The sequence below is a fragment of the Apis cerana genome, linkage group LG6 (assembly GCF_029169275.1).
Source record: "Apis cerana isolate GH-2021 linkage group LG6, AcerK_1.0, whole genome shotgun sequence".
Taxonomy (NCBI): domain Eukaryota; kingdom Metazoa; phylum Arthropoda; class Insecta; order Hymenoptera; family Apidae; genus Apis; species Apis cerana.
Window position 1 is genome coordinate 2,326,604 of NC_083857.1, and position 18,476 is coordinate 2,345,079.

General features: G+C 29.0%; 1 protein-coding gene across 8 annotated transcripts in view; it reads right to left on the reverse strand.

Moving 5' to 3' along the window:
• The window catches only part of LOC107993504 (sodium- and chloride-dependent glycine transporter 1), a 28,569-nt gene that overhangs the window by 7,483 nt on the left and 2,610 nt on the right, over nucleotides 1–18,476 (reverse strand). For 2 of the 8 annotated variants that reach the window (XM_017049951.3, XM_062075997.1), the window contains exons 2-10: nucleotides 17,249–17,531; nucleotides 10,147–10,402; nucleotides 6,472–6,630; nucleotides 5,129–5,336; nucleotides 4,718–4,889; nucleotides 3,931–4,287; nucleotides 3,282–3,491; nucleotides 2,216–2,557; nucleotides 1,409–1,643 (exon numbers count right to left, since the gene is read on the reverse strand). In XM_017049951.3, coding sequence (XP_016905440.1) covers nucleotides 1,409–1,643; nucleotides 2,216–2,557; nucleotides 3,282–3,491; nucleotides 3,931–4,287; nucleotides 4,718–4,889; nucleotides 5,129–5,336; nucleotides 6,472–6,630; nucleotides 10,147–10,402; nucleotides 17,249–17,296 — 1,987 coding nt within the window. In that variant the 5' untranslated portion in view covers nucleotides 17,297–17,531. Of the gene's footprint in view, nucleotides 1–1,408; nucleotides 1,644–2,215; nucleotides 2,558–3,281; nucleotides 3,492–3,930; nucleotides 4,288–4,717; nucleotides 4,890–5,128; nucleotides 5,337–6,471; nucleotides 6,631–10,146; nucleotides 10,403–10,909; nucleotides 11,553–12,645; nucleotides 12,703–17,248; nucleotides 17,532–17,625; nucleotides 17,820–17,868; nucleotides 18,021–18,476 lie in introns of those variants that run through there. The other 6 variants (XM_062075999.1, XM_062075998.1, XM_028664661.2 and 3 more) reach the window with 6 other exon arrangements.

The following is an 18,476-nucleotide window of genomic DNA, read 5'->3' on the forward strand; positions in this document are numbered from 1 at the left end:
ACTCGTTATTTACAATATCGTTAATAAATTTACTTTCTATCTGCATATTTTGCAACAACTTGTTTAGCACGAAATGTCATATATTGTTACCTATAATTAATCGATAAATTTTATTATAGTTGAATATATCAAAATAATATTCAATCGATGCTAAATTATTATAACATATTAGATTATTAAAATAAATCAGAGAAATTTTAGAAATGGAATGAAAATGTTCAAAAACAATTCAATCGATCAACTCCCTATCCAAAAATATTATTAGAACCAAACTTAGGACCTTGACATCTAACAATTCTGTAAATACTCGATTAAGACGTATTTCGATATCGATTATGCGTAGGAGGTGACCCTTGCATGGAATAATTCTTGATCAACTTAATAATCTTGTTTAATAGACACACACAAATTATTCGAATAATATTCGAGAGAAATTTATTTAATTCGAAAATTTAAAATTTAATTTTGGAAGTTATAATAAAATGATAAAGAATATTAAAAAAATTTTGAATATTTTATATATTTAAAAAAAATCTCTGATTTGTTAATATATTTGTAAGAATATCTTGAAGAATCTTAAAGAATGATTATACAAAAACCAAAATAAATATATAAGATGTCGATATATAAAAATGTTGTTTGAAGCTTGTTTATTAAATAATAGGATTAATATTCTATTAAATGAAACGAGAGAGAGAGTGGCCTCGTTTATTTTGCTTCATCAAACTTCAATTGCTTAACTTACAATTAATAAATAAGTCTCGATCGATATTTTCATATAGTTATTTTTGTATTATGTTTTATTTCTAGAATCGATCCAAAGGTGCATTACGAATGTATTAATACTCTCATATATAATCTCATTACTTACATCTTATAATATCTCTATTATCTGAACGTTTATTTTGATACTTTTATAATTATATTATTTTAGTTTACTAATTTTAAATTCCATACCCTTTGAAACATTTATAACATTAGAAAAAGGATTGAGATGATTTGTTGAAAAACAAATAGAATATAATCAATATACTAAAAAGTTTATATTGTTCCATTAATCTTTTTGAAATATATAATTATGAGAAAAGAGGAATATTATGCTATATGAAAATTTCTTTAAACAATTTCGTACTACTATGAATTTAAAATGATTCCACTAATAATTTCACTGTAATCGCATCACAAAATATTTTCAAAAAAACTCAAGTATAACATTACACTTTATTTTACACTTTTTACAACAAGTTTCCTAATATTTTTTATAATATATATTATCGTTTAGCTTATATCCCGATTAATCCTTTACCACTCCTATTTGAATCCGATTAAAATTATTATTCTGTTAAAAATTCCCTTACCGCATATAATAGTTGCACGCAAGATTAACGCTTAATTAAATCTGGATTACCTGGTGATGGCGTGTGAGTGAGCGTTCTCGACGGAGTGGAAGGATTCCTGCTCGCTGGACCCCAATCGGAAGTAGGCTGTAAAAGCATCTTGGCGCGCCACCACACGTTCTTCCCGTTGCTCTTCTTCGTTTTACCTTTGCCAGGCCTCTGGTACGATGGCCTATTGTCCAGGTCGTCGTCGTCGTCGTCGTCGTCGTCGTAGGCGGAACGTCGACGACGATCCCTCAATTGATTCTGTGGTAAATTTATTAATAAATATTGGATACGGAAATTTCCATAGAATATTTCGAGAATATTAATGGGGTGGATGATAAAGGAAATATGCGAAATGGAAAAGTGCACGAGGCTGTTCACCCTTCTGTGTATCTCGTTATATTTGATCGAAACTAGACATAGTCAAAAATATACATAGTTTTGTTTGAATTATATATATATATATTTTTTATATACTTTAAAATTTGAATATTATTAGAAAGTTTTTTTTTATATTACAAATTTTATATATTACATTTACTTCACGTTACATTAATAAAACTATTTCCACAACTGTAATTATAGATAACAAAACACTCGATAAGTAGAAGAAGTTCTGTTTGTTCAATCAAGTACTCTTATAATTGACGTTTCAATAATCGATATTCCAATAATAATCGAGATTGCACTGTATATACCAATCCTGTAAACTCCTACTTCAACTTCTTCGATTTCAAGAGAGCAAATACTTTAAAATGTAACGTTGCGATATCATTTTTTTTAACGATGATTGAAAAGTTTTTGTTTTTTTTTTAAATTTTATTTGCACTTACGAGAGCCAAGCCAACGATGACCAAAACTGGTATCATACCAACGACCCATCCGACAATGTCCGCCCATTTTGGATAAACGTAGACACCGTATTTGAGGGGCTCGTATTCGACCCAGTTGAAGAAGAGGATGAAGAAAAGAGTAGCTGGTGTAATCACTTTCCACATCCAGGTCCAGAAAAATCTCCAGAGACGGCTACGAGGTCCGATCATTTGCTGTACATCGTCGAGAAATCGATCCGCGCCGTAAATCCAGGCGACCAAGATGCACTCACCGATGGCTATTAATAAAACCGACCAATTCGCTGCGTATTTGTCCATTAATTGCAGCCAATACATGCCGGCCTGTAAATATGAAAATATGACAATATTTATATGATATTTAATCACGATCATCTTTCAATCGATTATTATTCTTTCGTGATAGAAAAATATATATGTATAATAATTAAGATGCTCTAATTTTAATCCATAAATCCATTTTCCATTTTCCCTCTGTTTATATTCAAAAAGTGTGTCGGAAAGAATTTTGCTTCGAGAGAAAAAAGAATTTAATATAGTTAGGTTTTTTAAATGGACGCAATGGAAGGATATACGAAAGTCAATGATATTTTTTTATATGAGACCATATAATTTTTAATGCATCTCGATATTCTCTATAAAAAAAAAGTATCTATCGAAAAAATTTATATCGAACCTTAGTTGGCTTAGAAGATAGATTTTAAGTTGAAATTCATAAAATTTATACATGAAAGAGAAACGAGAAAAATGCAATGCGATACTCTATTGTTTGACCTCTTTCTATTTTAGAGAATATCGAGATTAATGCATTGAAAATTATATAATTCTATTAAAAAAAAATATTTTTAAATATCTTCTTATATTGTTCCATGCATCTACAAAAATCTAATTTGACACATTTTTTGAATAACGAACAATTCGAGAATATACGATAAAATGAAGAGAATCTTTTCGTAAAATCTTTTCTAAACTGTAAAAAACGTATATAATAATAATAATTATTCAGGAAAAGAATATAAAGTACAATTTTTCTTTTTTGTAAACTTACATTAGTAGTAAAAATAATTCCACCAGCGTAACCGAACACGGCTGCCGCCAAGACAACCCACAATTTGTAGTTTCTTAATGCTGGAAAGGCATCGAGAATTGCTGTGGTGACAGTTTCCATCAAAGCGAATTGAGAGTCAAGACCCAAGGTGAGGAGCATCACGAAAAAGAGCAGCGACCAAACTGGTGCGACTGGTAAACGTGCTACTACCTATTTTTTATATTTATTTTTTTTGTCATCATGCATACATCAATACATATTATGGATATTATTCATTTATAAAGATAAATAAAAAATATCAATAGATGCTAAATACAAAATGTATTTATCACTTTTCCAAATTTTCACAAAATAAAACAAGTAAAAAGTTTTTTTTAAAAACGAATCTATAGACGTATTATGTAAATGTTTATTGTAAAAATAACAGAAAATCATTAAAATTAATAAAATACATGTATCATCCATTATGTCAAAAACAGAAATCCACAAACATGAAAAGAAAATTTACTTGAAAAAATGAGACAACGAAAATAATTATTGATCAAGATTTGTAAAATATCAATATTCATTAGAAAAAATTATTCGTCTTTATCTAAAAACAATTTTAAGTAAAATTTAAAATAAAAGAAGACGTATCAAATTCACGTACCTCGGGATACACTATGAACGCTAATCCAGCACCCTGGTCGACCACGGACGCGACCGGAACCGCAAGCTCGTGAGCGAGGAAACCGATCACAGAGAAAATTACGAAGCCAGCGAAAAAAGACGTGCCGATGTTGCTGACGGCGACGATTAACGAATCCTTGTAGCAATTGTTGGTGAATTTGTTGTAGGAGCTGAGCGTTATCAGACCGCCCCAAGCAGGGCTCAAGGCGAAGAATATCTGCACAGCGGCATCGCCCCACACTTTCGCGGACATTAGCCTTTTCCAATCGGGTGTCAAGTAAAAGAGAATGCCCTCGTTGGCGCCAGGAAGCAAAATTCCACGAATGAAAAGAGCGATCTGCGAACAAAACGTCGAATCGAAACGTTCTACCGTTTAAAATCCTTTTTGTTGGTACCCAATGCTTTTGGGATTGGATGAAGAATCTGTATCGAGATATTGATTCGAAGGAAGGAAAGAAAAAGTAAGCGTTTCGATTTCTAGTAGAATTCTAAAGAGGAGAGAATTTATTTTTAAAAAAACAATTTAACCGAAGAAAAGATTGATAGAAGAATTAAAGGGAATATTATGATTTTGATTGATAAATGATGAAAATCATGCTTAAAAAATTAAGATTTTCAGATTGAGAAAAGCGTTAGTAAAAATTAAGAAAATTTGTTTGATCGATGTGATAAAGAGTAGAGTAGCAAAGTTATATAGCAGGGACAAATACACATTTTCCCATGAGAAAATAAGGAAAAATATAGAATAGAATTTTTTCAAAGTTTACCAGAACAACGTATGGGAAGAGAGCAGTGAAATAGACAACCTTTCCCGAGCTTTGAACACCTTTGCTCAGGCAAAGGAAGACAATGATCCAAGCTAGTAAAAGATTCACCGCCATCGAGGGTCGAATGGCTCCTGTCTCCTCTATACCGCTACTCATCCCCAACACGTGATTGCTGCACAACACATTTCAATTGATATACCATCAAATTATTTAATTCGTAATTAATCGATCGAATTTTCGATTAAACTTTTATTGCTAACATCGAAATAATATGAAACTGATGACATTTTTTTTTCGAAATCATAAGACATCGACAAAAGGTTGTTCATCATTATTTTCCATTGAAGATGCAGATGTTTTAGATTATAAGAGAATCGATGTACAAGATAGTATTTATTATACGATTCTTACTTAAAATATTCCTCAGCCGGTGGTCTTCTAATGGCACTAGTGATATTTTCGAGAGTCAGGCCCATGGAGGCCATCTGGGTGGAATTTAAGCATTTCCCTTTGAAATAACTCATGTTTTGAGACGCGCACGCCTCGGCAGCTTCTGGCATGAAGCAGTCTTCGGTACTCCATGCTGGTTCGCACTTGCTCCAAGGCAGTTTACCAGCTCCTGGGCATATAATTTTATAATATTATAATATAAAATTTTATAATAAATGCAGAAAAGAATACTTTAACACGTAAAATTATCTTTATCGATCCTATTGAAAGAATATAATAAAAGCAACATTATATTTTTCGTATAATTTTAATTTCTATTTAATTTATACATCTGATCCTGAATTCATGATACAAATGAAGGAAATTCTACGATTCGAAATAAAACGAAAAATAAGATATAGGAATAATTAGAAATTGCGTAGGAAGCTTCGTTTTATAAATTAAGTAAATAAAGTTTGAAAATTTTCAACGGAATAATATATTCATTCATATCTAACTAAGAATTAACTTTTTACTTGTATTTAAAAAGTATTCAAACTTAATTTGATTCGTGCGAAAAAATTTTATTCTATATTTTCTTATATTTTTATTTCGAGTTCATTTTATACATACAGATGAATTAAATACAAATTAAAATTACATGAAAATATATGTTACGGAATTATGGACCACCCTGTATACGATATCTAAATTCTTAATCTATTTTACTTTTCTCTGATCGTACTTTTTCCAATAAAAAAAAAAAAAAAGAAAAAAAGAAATGAAATTCGTAAGAAACCTAGATATTCGTCGACACACTCGAAATACTAGTAACATAGATTCAGTGAGATCAATAATTCACGCTTCACGTCTTCGCATTCATAAAACATTTGAAACAAAGAATCATTTTCTTTTTCTAAAAAATAAAAGAAGAACATAGTCGAGTGACGTACAGGTGATGAAAAATATTAATACTCTTTTTCATCACTGTTATTATAAAAAACAATATTTTACATGAAATGATTTCAGGAAGGACACGTGATATTAGCTTCTTTTTTTTTTTACAACACGTAGAAGACATGTGAAGATCATTATCGTTATTATCGTCTTGTTTTTTTAATGGGATCGTATATTTTATCCGTATAAAAGATAAAGAAGAACACGCCAAACGATCTATCTACTGTTCACGTTCCCCTTGTCTTTCATACTTAGTAAATTTTATAAATTTTATCCAACTCTATACGAAACAATTTTTACTATCAACATAAATATGTAACATTAAACAAGCACGATGCGTATACAGGTGTTTAAAAGGGGAAACTCACCGGCCACGGAGACAAATATGTAATAAAGAGTCCAGGCGATGATCAAGTTGTAATAGAGCATCACCACAGAACTGACCAACACCATTCCGTATCCCAAGCCGCGCAGAAGGGGGCAGAAGCGTTTGTAAGCTGCCACTGGGCCAAGGCTCGCGTACTGCCCTGGGGGAGAGAATATTGCAAAAGAGAAAGAAAAAAAGGAAAAAGGGAAGAGAATAGACGAAGAACCGAAGAAACCGATCGATAAACCATCTGTGCCAGGCCGGCTACCCGGTGCACACCTGCAATTTACACGGAGTATCGAATCGCGAGAGAGAGAAAGAGAAAGAGAAAGAGAGAGGGAGAGAGAGGGAGGTCGATATCACGAACGGTTCACCGGTTCGCCTAAAAATAACGTTACGTAAGCTCTGGTAACGAGGAACGATCGTTCATTGATCGTTCTATTTCGGTCGATAAACAAGCGTGGCTTGACCTTGGACAAGCATGACCATAAGAGTAAGGTTTGTATTCTTACGACATGTGTATTTTAGTGTCTATTTCCGTATTATTTCACCCTATTCGCAATCGAGATATCTCGTGACGCAATTTCGTTCATGCGAGGCTATTCTGAGTATCCTAGTCTGTCACGAAATAGAACAGGACAGGAAGTAAAAACGTGTCGAAAGAAAGAATTGAAACATTAATTAATTAAATACAGTGAAATTTTTTTTTATGTTCGTCTACTCCTTTGTTAGATAAATCTAAAATTTTTTTAATAAGTTCGAAAATTCGATATTCGTCGTCAAAAATTACTGCATGATTCACTTTCTACCATAATGGCTTTTCGATAAATTATTAGATATTAAATTTTTGAAATTTATTTAAACTCTCGTTCGAAGCTGAAAATCGATTATTAATTTTTTCGTTTATTTTTTTATTATGAATGTTTTTATTGAAAAGAATGATTTTATATTCGTTTATTTTTAAAAAAACGAATTAGTGATGAATATAGAATTCATTTTATATATGTACATATATATAACTTTAATTAATTCTTATTTATTCATTATTCTATTTATGAAAATAAGTAATATATATCGCTTAATAAAAATAAAAATAAATTCTTCAAAAAATAAGTTTAATGCTTTTATAAATAAAAATTATTAATTGATTAAAAATTTTGTTTCTTTTATAATTTTTCTAATAATCTTTAAAATTTAAATTTATATCCTACAAATTGTTATTTCATATATATTTTTTTATTATTATATTTTTATTATTATATTATCATTATCTTATATATCTTTTTCATTTTTATTAGATAAAACGAAATCTATTTGGGAAAACATAATATTTTTATTTTAGAAATAATCTAGAAATGAACTTTTTATAGACACTATAAGATATATGGTAGATATATATGTATTATAGATATCACAAAATTGATGATTTGTTAGATATATCAATCCTTCAGCAAAGTGATAATAAATGGATGAAGATGTCGCGCTTGTTAATGAAAGATCACGCAAAATATTTCTCTTCCATATATCAACCATATTTTATCGCGAAACATCTTGTTTATAATAAATGAAGAATTAAAAGTGTTATATTTTTTTCATCTTTTTCTTTTTTTTCTTTATTTTTTAATATAAGTTGAAAACAATTGATCTTTTGTAAAGTTTGATCACAAGTCCTATCAATCTAAAATTAATCAATTATTATTTTAAGAAATATTTTTTAAAAGACACAATTTGTTTGCAAGAATCTCGAACAATTGAATTATATGATATAAATGATTTAAAATAGAACCACTTTGCAAGACCAAAATATTCTTGTTCTGACCACGAAGCATGGAGGATATTGCATGTTCTTGGAACCCGACATTTATTTGTTCTGATCAAATAGAAATAACATCACTTCCTCCCATTTCGTTTTGTCAAATTGTTATATTACTGTTATTTATTTGATTTATTTCCGATGTATCTGCTATTCTAATATTTATTCTTTATTCGTTTATTCACGTGATGTGAATAATACATTTACGAATTTAATAATCTTTTGAATTATTTCGATGAGTTATTATGATTGAGCATGAAACATTGTAAAATTTTTTTATACAAACATATTGCTTTTAATATTTTATACACAGTTGAAAATATAAGTTTGCTAATATATATATATTATATGTGCAACAGAGATTATTATATTTCGTTATCAATCTTTATTACGTCCATTATCATCGATACAATAACGAGAAACAAGGAGAAGATCGATATAAAAACATTCGTTTCGTTCTTTGTTTTTATTTTTCAATTATTCTTCGATGAAAACTTGAATTTTATATTTATCAATTCTTACTCTTTGTTTTACATTATATTAAATGTTTATTACTATTTTTAATAAAGCTGCTTATAACGGATGCTCTTTAGATTTCCATTAATAAGCCAAACGTGAAGTATAAATCAATAGGAAACATACGTACATATTAAATAATATCTAGTTGAATTCAAAAATATCTTGATAAAATAAAATGAAAAATATTAAATGAATACACAACACATATAGATTTAACGTACAAGTTAAATAATTATTATAAAATAAAAATAATTAATCACATTTTATTTCTTTCCTATAACTTTGAATTCAAACAAATTACTACAGAAATTATTTTAATGCTAATTGTGTATTAATTTGTGTATTTTTTACTAAAACATTATAAAATTAAAATAATTACACTAGAACTAAACAAAAAAATGATAAATGATGACAAACTTTAGATTTTTTCTTTTATAAAAATATAGATATCTTTAGGAAAATTAATATTTCATTTTATTAAGATTGAAATATAATTATATAGAATATTATTATTAATAGTATTCTTAGAATACTTTTAAAGAATAAATTAACACAAAATTATAATTGATATAAAAAATATTAAAACTTACTTATTAAATTATAAGTAATAGATATTTGTGTTAAATAAAACGAAATAAATATATAAGGATTTATAGATAAAAAGCTCATAAAATGCAATCAAGAATATTCCAATTCTTTTTTTTTATTAAAAAACCATATGTAATAATATTCTCTATTATCATTTCAAATTTTATGATTTACAATTGTGCAGCAACAATTTTAATAAATAACTAATTATTGTTAGCTGTTATTATCAATGAAACATATTGAAATGCAAAAATCTATTATTATCTCAATATTTTCCAGTTTTTTTTAATTTGTTATTTTTTTCAAAAGATTGTGAAATATTCTATAAATATTTGTTTGGCTATAAACAAATACTCACTGCAAATTATAAATCATAAAATCTTCAAATTGAAAGTGATGATAATTAATGATACAGAACATTATTAATAACCGAATTTAATAAAAAAAATAGCTGCAATATGAGAAAATGAAAAATATTCCATGAATTCTTTATCCATAGCATGCAAATTATCTATCTTTATCGCATAGCTATCCTTTTATTTTTACTTTGCTTTATCTAATACGAACTTAAGTTATAATTTAATAAATTATCATTATTTAATATTATATTTAATATTTTTATTTTACATATCCATTTAGATAGTTAATTAATGTTATTCTTATTTTCCTTTTCTTACAGCTATATTAAGCAAATTATTTGGCATTACTTTCTATACTTTTCGCATCGATGAAACAAATTATGTATATTTTGCTTACCTAAGGAAAGCTCCATGAACATCAGAGGCAGTCCCGCGATAATGAGCATCACTGTGAACGGTATTAGAAAAGCGCCCCCTCCATTTGAGTAGCAGAGATACGGAAACCGCCACACATTGCCAAGGCCGACGCTGTATCCCAAAAGAGACAACAGGAAGTCGAATTTCCCCGTCCATGTACCACGTTCCGGATGTTCGTCCTCGCCGGCCTGCAACGGCGCTTGGCTGTTCGCCACCGAGTACTTGTCTTCGTTCTGCTACAAATGGTACATGCTTTTATTTCACTCTGACTCGTTTACTATTATATAAATCGTCGTTACTTTTTTTTAGTAAGTTCGATCGTTTGAAAAAGGATTAAATAGAATCGAATTTACACATTGTTAGATATTTGTGAAGATTCCTACCGGTGGTTCTCAACTTTCGATTTAAAATTATAATCTTATATTTTTTACTCAATATTTAAATATATAGGCAATTTTATTACATTTGAATATTAAATTTTAAATTTATACAGCAAATAATATAAGAATCTTTGTACAATGTATAAAATAGTGGAGTTTAAAAAATTAAAACAGATATTTATTCTCTAGCTGATATTATTCTTTAGATGATAATTAAATTTTAATATTTTATGTTACATCAAACCAATTACATTCCATCACAAATTTTAATAATAAACCTTACATGCATATCCAATCGAAACTATACCTTCGAAATCATAAATAATTAGGGAAAATTAGGCGTGACAGGGTAAATAAACTTACCTTCGTTCATGGCGGATGAGAAATTGTAACATCGTTAAGCATCGAATTAGGTCAGATCGTGGAACGTTCTATATATTTTCTCTTAACTCTCGTATTAATTTTGAAAATCCTCTGTACGGAGCATTCCCATCTCTCTTTCCCAGCTATCTTAATTATATTTCTTGGTTTGACTTTGCTCTTCGCATTATCGATCACTGAATTATTACCCTCGAGATTTAGAGTCGAGATAACAAACTTTAGGTCGAAAATGGTTGAGAACCACTGTGCATTACGTGTCAAGGCGAAAGAATACCAATTTCGTTATTTTTTTTTTTTTCCTTGTGGAATTCGTAATTCCCCAATGATCTATGACTCGCCATTGTACAACTGTGCCACGTAAACAAACGTAGCCGGAAAAATTAAAGTTATAATTTACGAGAGAATCTCAAAAATGGCGAGAATAACAACGACTATTGGAAAATCAGCACTAACAAATTGTCTCGATCCTTTGTGCATCGTCTTAATTTTTCCCTCGTTGCACATCCGATACATTCAGCAACTTAACTTAGTTAACATTGTTTTGGGACACGCGTGTCAAGTGCAATGTGGGCTTGATTTACGTACATACGTTCTGTATGCGTGTAATGCGTGAAAGCATGAACGGTGATGTGACATTAATAATATTTTTTACGAAAACAAAATATGATTAGCTATTATATATGATTGGCGTTTTAATTTATTTGAGACAATTTATTTTTATACACTAAATTTTATGCACAGAAAAATATTTCTTATTCGTCAATAAATATGTCAATAATATGACAATATAATATTTCTTTACTAAAATTATGCTTTTTATATCTTCATTTAATAATAATAATATAATATAATAACAACAACATAAACATACACGATATTTAATATTCAATATTTAAATAAATAATATCTTCTTGCATAAATTTCAAAAAGCAAATTTTAAAATAAAATAGCAAATATCTCAACAGATGATACAAAAACTTACCTCGAAATTTTTCATATCGTTAGTTTCGATAGAGATCAATTTATTTTTTTATTTGAAATGAATTTTTAAAATAATTAAGAGTAATGATTATAAGAATATTTTTATATTGATATTGTAAATTAATATTTCATAATGTCATTAATGATTTATATAATTATAAAATAATTATAAAATACCAATCGTATCGTTCGAAAATTATTATTATGAGGAAATTATAATTGTTGATATGATGTACGAGTAATAATTTCTTTTTTATTTAATATTTGATATTAAATACTCGCACAAATACCTTTGAAAATCAATGTAATGAGCGTGTTCGAAATTGATTTTCCAGAAAAATGACGCGTATTTCTAATCGAAATGATCCGCGTTCCAGGAAAATTGCATTAAAAGTTCGATGAGATATTTTAAAATTGTTAGGTTAGGTTGCACTAGCTTAAAAATTTGTGACGTTTATATTAAATTTTATACGATATTAAAAACGATTGGATATTTGTATTGGAAATACTTAGATATTTTATATAATTTTTTAATACATCGATATATATATCGAGAGAAAAATAACATCATTGAATAAATATTTTCTTTTTTCCTTTGTATTATTCGACGTAAAAGAATCGAATTTATTATAAGAATCGAAAAAGACATTGAAAGCGATCGAAAGCAAATGCTTCTACGCATTACTAATACATCAACTAGCAGTATGTATGCATTTTAATTATTTTCTATCGCATACCTTGCTTTTAAATTCCATTTAACAGGATCTCTTGGACATTCTCTCTTTCCTACGTCTCTGTGTACATCATTTAATGAATTAGTAGGATACTTCTTGCAACTCGCGTCTCTTTAGAAGTTATTTTTACACTTATTCTTTTAAAAATATGGAATTTCTTCCTTATTATCAAAAAATTAATACAAGATCATGAATGTTTTTTTTTCAACAATTAATTTTGGTTATAGAAAGAGTTGGTTATAGAGAATTTATCTTATGAAACTTTATTTTTTAAATTTTATTCTATTTATTCGTTGTATTATATTATAAATATATAATATGTGTTAACATTATAATTATAAAAAATTAACAAAAAAAATGAAAAATGATACATAATATGCATTCATCGAGAAGAAAACTGATTCAGTATATTATTATTTGAGAAAACGTATAAATTCTCTTTATCAGAGGGTAACTTTATCCATAATTTCTTCCAATTAAAAATTTTGTCACTTGTAGCACTTTGCTTTTAAATTTTTGAGAAGTACCTCGACTTCAGATTAAAATGAGAAATTGTATTCGATTAATTTTCTCTTACACAAGCAAATGAGATTCGATTTATGGTTATGGTTACGAAGTAATAAATAATCTAACCTCAAAACTTTTATACGTTTTATACTTTTATCGAGATAAATTAATTATTAAATTACTACGCTCTATTTAACGTTATTTTAAACAATCGATTAAGTATCAATAATTTCGTAATATAACAATTTTAATTAATTTCTATAGTTAGGTTTTATTTTATTTTATTTACATTAAAACAAAGAGATAAATAATGGTGTTATTAAAATTTTCTTTCTTCTTCAAATAATTTTTTTAAACGCTTATGTTTGCGTGTTTTTTGATTCCAATTTTTATTACCATTATTCATGAATAATTGATCCATTATTCATGACTAATTTACTCTACTCCAATATCCTTGCATCGTCACATTAATAACGTGACCATCTTGTTTTTCAAACATAAACCGATTTACTTTCAACATTACTCTTATTACATCACATCCAATTTTCCACGAAAAAGAAGCCATTCCATTAAACTTTGCTTTAACGATTACCTATTTAACGAAAAAATAAAAAAAAAGAAGGAGAAGAAAAAAGAGAACAACAATAGTAATAAACCGCCACTCCAATTCAAACAGATTTTAATCAATTCAAGCGCAAAGGAGAAATTCTCCGCGTTAAGGGATTGCAAAATCTTCTCGTTAATCTTCTTTTACTTAAACCCGTTACAAGAAGAAGTTAACAATTTGCGGGGAGAGCTATTTTCGAAGAGAGATTTTCATTCACCGACTATTTTCGTTTATCGTAATTGACGTTCGCATTAAGATCATCTGTATTCCACGTGACATGAAAATAGCGCTGGAGAACATTTTTACCTCGATGCTCAAGAACATTTGGTTTTGGCGAATCGATTAAAAGCCGAGGAGCCCATTCAAGGAAATTTCATTTTCGAGATGGATTCCAGGCTCTCCTGCTCGACTCTGGCCTATCGATTTATCCTCGAGCACAGTTCCCTCTCGAGAACATCAAACTCGATATTCCACGCGGATTCGAATGAAAATCCTAAATTTGAGGCCTCGACGAAATGTCAAGTATCGGGGATTGGACGTCGCGACCGAATTCCTCGAGTTTCGCGCTTCGATGGTTCGGATCGAATGGCTTTCCTTGCAATTTTTCTGAATATTTCTTTTTTATCTTTGGAATGCCATTTCGAAACTAGTTTTACGAGTATTTTCGTAGGCCTTTATCATGGAATGCGTTACGGTGGAATTATTTTGTGAGTAGTTTTGCATAATTTTATTGAAGAATTTGTTACGAATTATTTACGAGGAATTTGTTTGGAAATAGTTTCATGAGCTATTCCGCGGTCTTTTACTATCGAATGTATTACGGTGGAATTGGGTTTGCATATATTGCGTAAGAAGTTTCTTTCTGGTGATAAAATTTTTTTTTCTCCGTATCTTTCTGGTGATAAAATAATGATAAAATATTCTAATAGTCAATATGGAGAAAAAGATAATGGTTATAAACAGGAACATATGAATATTGTAATGAAAAATTATAATAAAACTTGTTTGAAATATAAACAAGGAAATATATTTTTATTTCAAATCGTTATTGTTAGTTTCATTTTGAAATGAAAATAATCTAGAATTTAAAATTTATTACAATATGAATTTCTTATTAATGTTTTTCTAATTTCAATACAATTACAAGTTGTTTATATTAATCTCCAATTTGTATTATTATTAAATCGATCTTTAAATAAAATACAATTCTTTTCGTTTGTAAAACAAATTTCATCACGTGATGCACTTAATTGTTTCTGATGAACGACAGAATGATTTTCGAATTAGGAAAAGTAAAATTTTGCTTTTCTAATTAGAAATCGTATTCGAGAAAATTAACACCTAATAGTTAATGACTCTTGCAATTAGTAAGATATCTAGTAGAGAAAATTGCCAATTTAATTACAAGCAGTTAATAACAATGCAATAACGAATACTAAAAGAAACATATATATCGATTCAATGTTAATGCGAGGTTGTTGAAAATTTTCCTCTTATATTTTTAATGCAAAAAAGAAGTGCAATTGAAGAAAAAATAAGAAATATTACTGCTCAAAAAAATTAAAAAAAAAGCAATGATAAAAAATAGAAAACTGTCATATAAAAATTTGATATAAATAAATTTAAAATCGATAGTTTTATTATAGAAAAAAATATATAATCGAAAGTAACTAATTCATTTTATTATTTAAAATATCTCTTTCGTTTTTGATAATATTAAATTTTTTTACATATCAATGCGTATCAGAGATTATATAAAAGCGACTTTTGATTTTTAAATAGAATTATATATTTAATGCACTATTCGATGCAATGGTTTATTTTTCGTTATGTCGAATAATTCAAGAGATGTTTTAATTTGAATTTCCTAAAAAACTAAGAAATCATGAATGAATATCTTTTATACAATACATTATAATTCAAACTAAATTATTTCCTCCACTAATGATTCGTTTTTTAGACGTTTCGATATAAATAATTTAACCTTTTTTGAAGGAAACAATCTACTATCGTTCCATCACTGCTTTCAAAAATACACAAAATATCAAAAAAATTGATAATATCAAAATACACCTTTTTCGAAACCACCCAATTTTTACAATTGAAACATTCTAATTCATTCTCCATCTATTCCATAAAATTCACTCGTGTTGATAAATCACGTACGAAACAAATAATTAAAAATAATCCTTTCCTCGAAAAACTGTGCATACTTGACGCGTTATAACGAAGACGATGCTCACGAGAGAAGATTCACGAGAGAAGACAAATAGAAGAGCAATCCAACGGTAAACTTCCAGGTGTCTGCAAAACGATGCGAATTCAAAGCGACGAACCGAGAGAACAATGGTTTTTTGCGATTGAGATCGTGTAAGTGTCATGTAGAAGAAGGGTTTAGCCCAAAGCATCCTGAACGATTCGTACAAGCGAGAAAGCTTCGTAGTTTCTCAGTGTGCGCGCGCAATTTCCATAATTCGAGTTTAAATCGGGGAAAAAAGTCTCTACAACTGCATTCCTCGCCGAATATTTAGATCGTCGCTTTTTCTCTCTTTTATTTCTTGATCGTCATTTAACCTTCACTACTTTTCCTACCTATTTGTCCGAAATATGTATTTCGGTCATTTCTGTGTAGAGCAGTGATTCTCAACCTGTAGGTCAGAGATTATGAAGGAAATTAAAAAATATTTTCCTAGTAAAAGTAGTGATTGATTATTTTTCTGTTTCTTTTGCTGTTCATTTATTCTAATTTAATTACTGTATTCTGTATCAAATTGTTATTGGAATATTAGAAAGAATAAAAGAAAAATCGTGTTTTTTCCATAGATTAGCTATTATTTTTATAACTTTCTTTAAACGACTTTTAACATTTATTTATTTCGATATAATTACACTGTCGTACTCTATAAAAATATCAAAATGAGGTTTTCTTTACCTTATGTGAAGAAAGAGAATTGTAAATTTGAAAAGAATTTGAAAAACGAAATATTGCAAATTTTTGTAAAAATTTTATTTATTTTAATATAACTAAATGATCGTGTCTTAAAGGAGGATATAAGGATCTTTGATTTTTTTATTTTATACGAGCAAAGTCGTAGTTATTTAAATATTATACAAAAAGAAATTAAAAGAACCCGAGAGTGAAAATTGGACAATATGATCGAATGGTGATACAAGTGCACAAGGATCTTATCTGACAATGAGAATCATCGTGTTTCTGTGTGGAATAATTTTAATAATTAACAATAATGCAAAAAGTTTTTAAGTATCGATTCACCCGAAAATGAAGCTCCATACATAAACATCACATTTGAAATTTATTTTCCGAGTGAATTTTTAATACGGAAGAAAAGAAGAGAAAAAATGATGCGAAGGAAGGAAAATATCAAAAAAAAGATTGCGATTCAAATGATCTTTTCAATTAGATTTAATCGCATGTGTGATTGTATTAGTTTTTTGAATTAAATAACAATTTATTCAAATAAATTTACTTACGTCCCAGCAATCCAGATAGGGACGAATCCTTGGTGAGGACTCCTCCATTCTCCAAACTGGCACCGAACGTATCTAAGAAGTCAGACGAATCTTCTCCTCTTCATGCTCTGCGAATGTCTGACAATTCGTGTTGGCGCATCTGTTCTCGATATATCGGTGTCCATTGTTAATATACGACTTCGTTCGACCGGCGAGCCTTTGTGGCTCCCGTTTCTATCAATTTTCTGCTCGAACTTTTCTCCTCGATGCTCATTCTCCGTATCTTCGTCCCTCTGTCTCTCTTCTAAAACAATAAACAAAGAGATTCGATCAAAATTCGACTTGATCGTTTGATCACAGGTCACGTGATTAAAGGAGCGAAAGGAAAAGTGACATACTCGAGTGGCAAAATCAATCATCCAAGAAACTAACGCTATGTAATTGATAAATATTAACATAACATAATATCCAGGAAAGAAATTAATAGAAGTTTATAATAAAATATCATCTTTGATGATTTCTCTCTATTTTTTTTCTTTTTATACTTTTTATTTTAATCTGTCGCGTTTCTTCGAACGGATTCATCTCGAAAAAATCGGTACCGGATTGGAGAAATGGAAAAGTGAAATGGAACTCCTTACAAGGAAGGGTCAGACCGCTAAACAACAACTATTAACTATTCTAATTGCTGTTATCGAGCTCGCAGATGCAATAACGTGCAATAACGTAGTTACTCCTTCCAACTGGTTCGCCGCTTTGTAGCTGACAGTTCGGGTCACGCTATATTTCTACACCGCCCACTATTTCCATCATTCCCTTTTCTCCCCGTTAATTGCGGAATTCCGACCAACGATAACTTCAATCTCTCGTGGAAATATCCTTTATATACACATCGATAAATAGCACCTGAATTAACATCCTTTCCGAACCATTTGCAATTTTCGGAAAAGTGTAGCCACCAGTTTTCGAGGAGATGAATCATAGTCGCGAAAATATTTCACCGTCCCTCTCCAACTATCTTGTTAAAATTAATGTGACCATTTCAAACGACAATCGTTTCGTTAATCGATATTTATGAAAATATGAATTATATAATTTATATATATATATATAATCATCGTGTCATTGATCACTCGTGTCAATTGATACATTGAAATAAATTTAATGTCGTAATATTGTAATCGATTAGCTAATAGGAGGAGCGTGTATTATGTAAGGAGGAAATTTTACATCGCGATTAAATTAATAT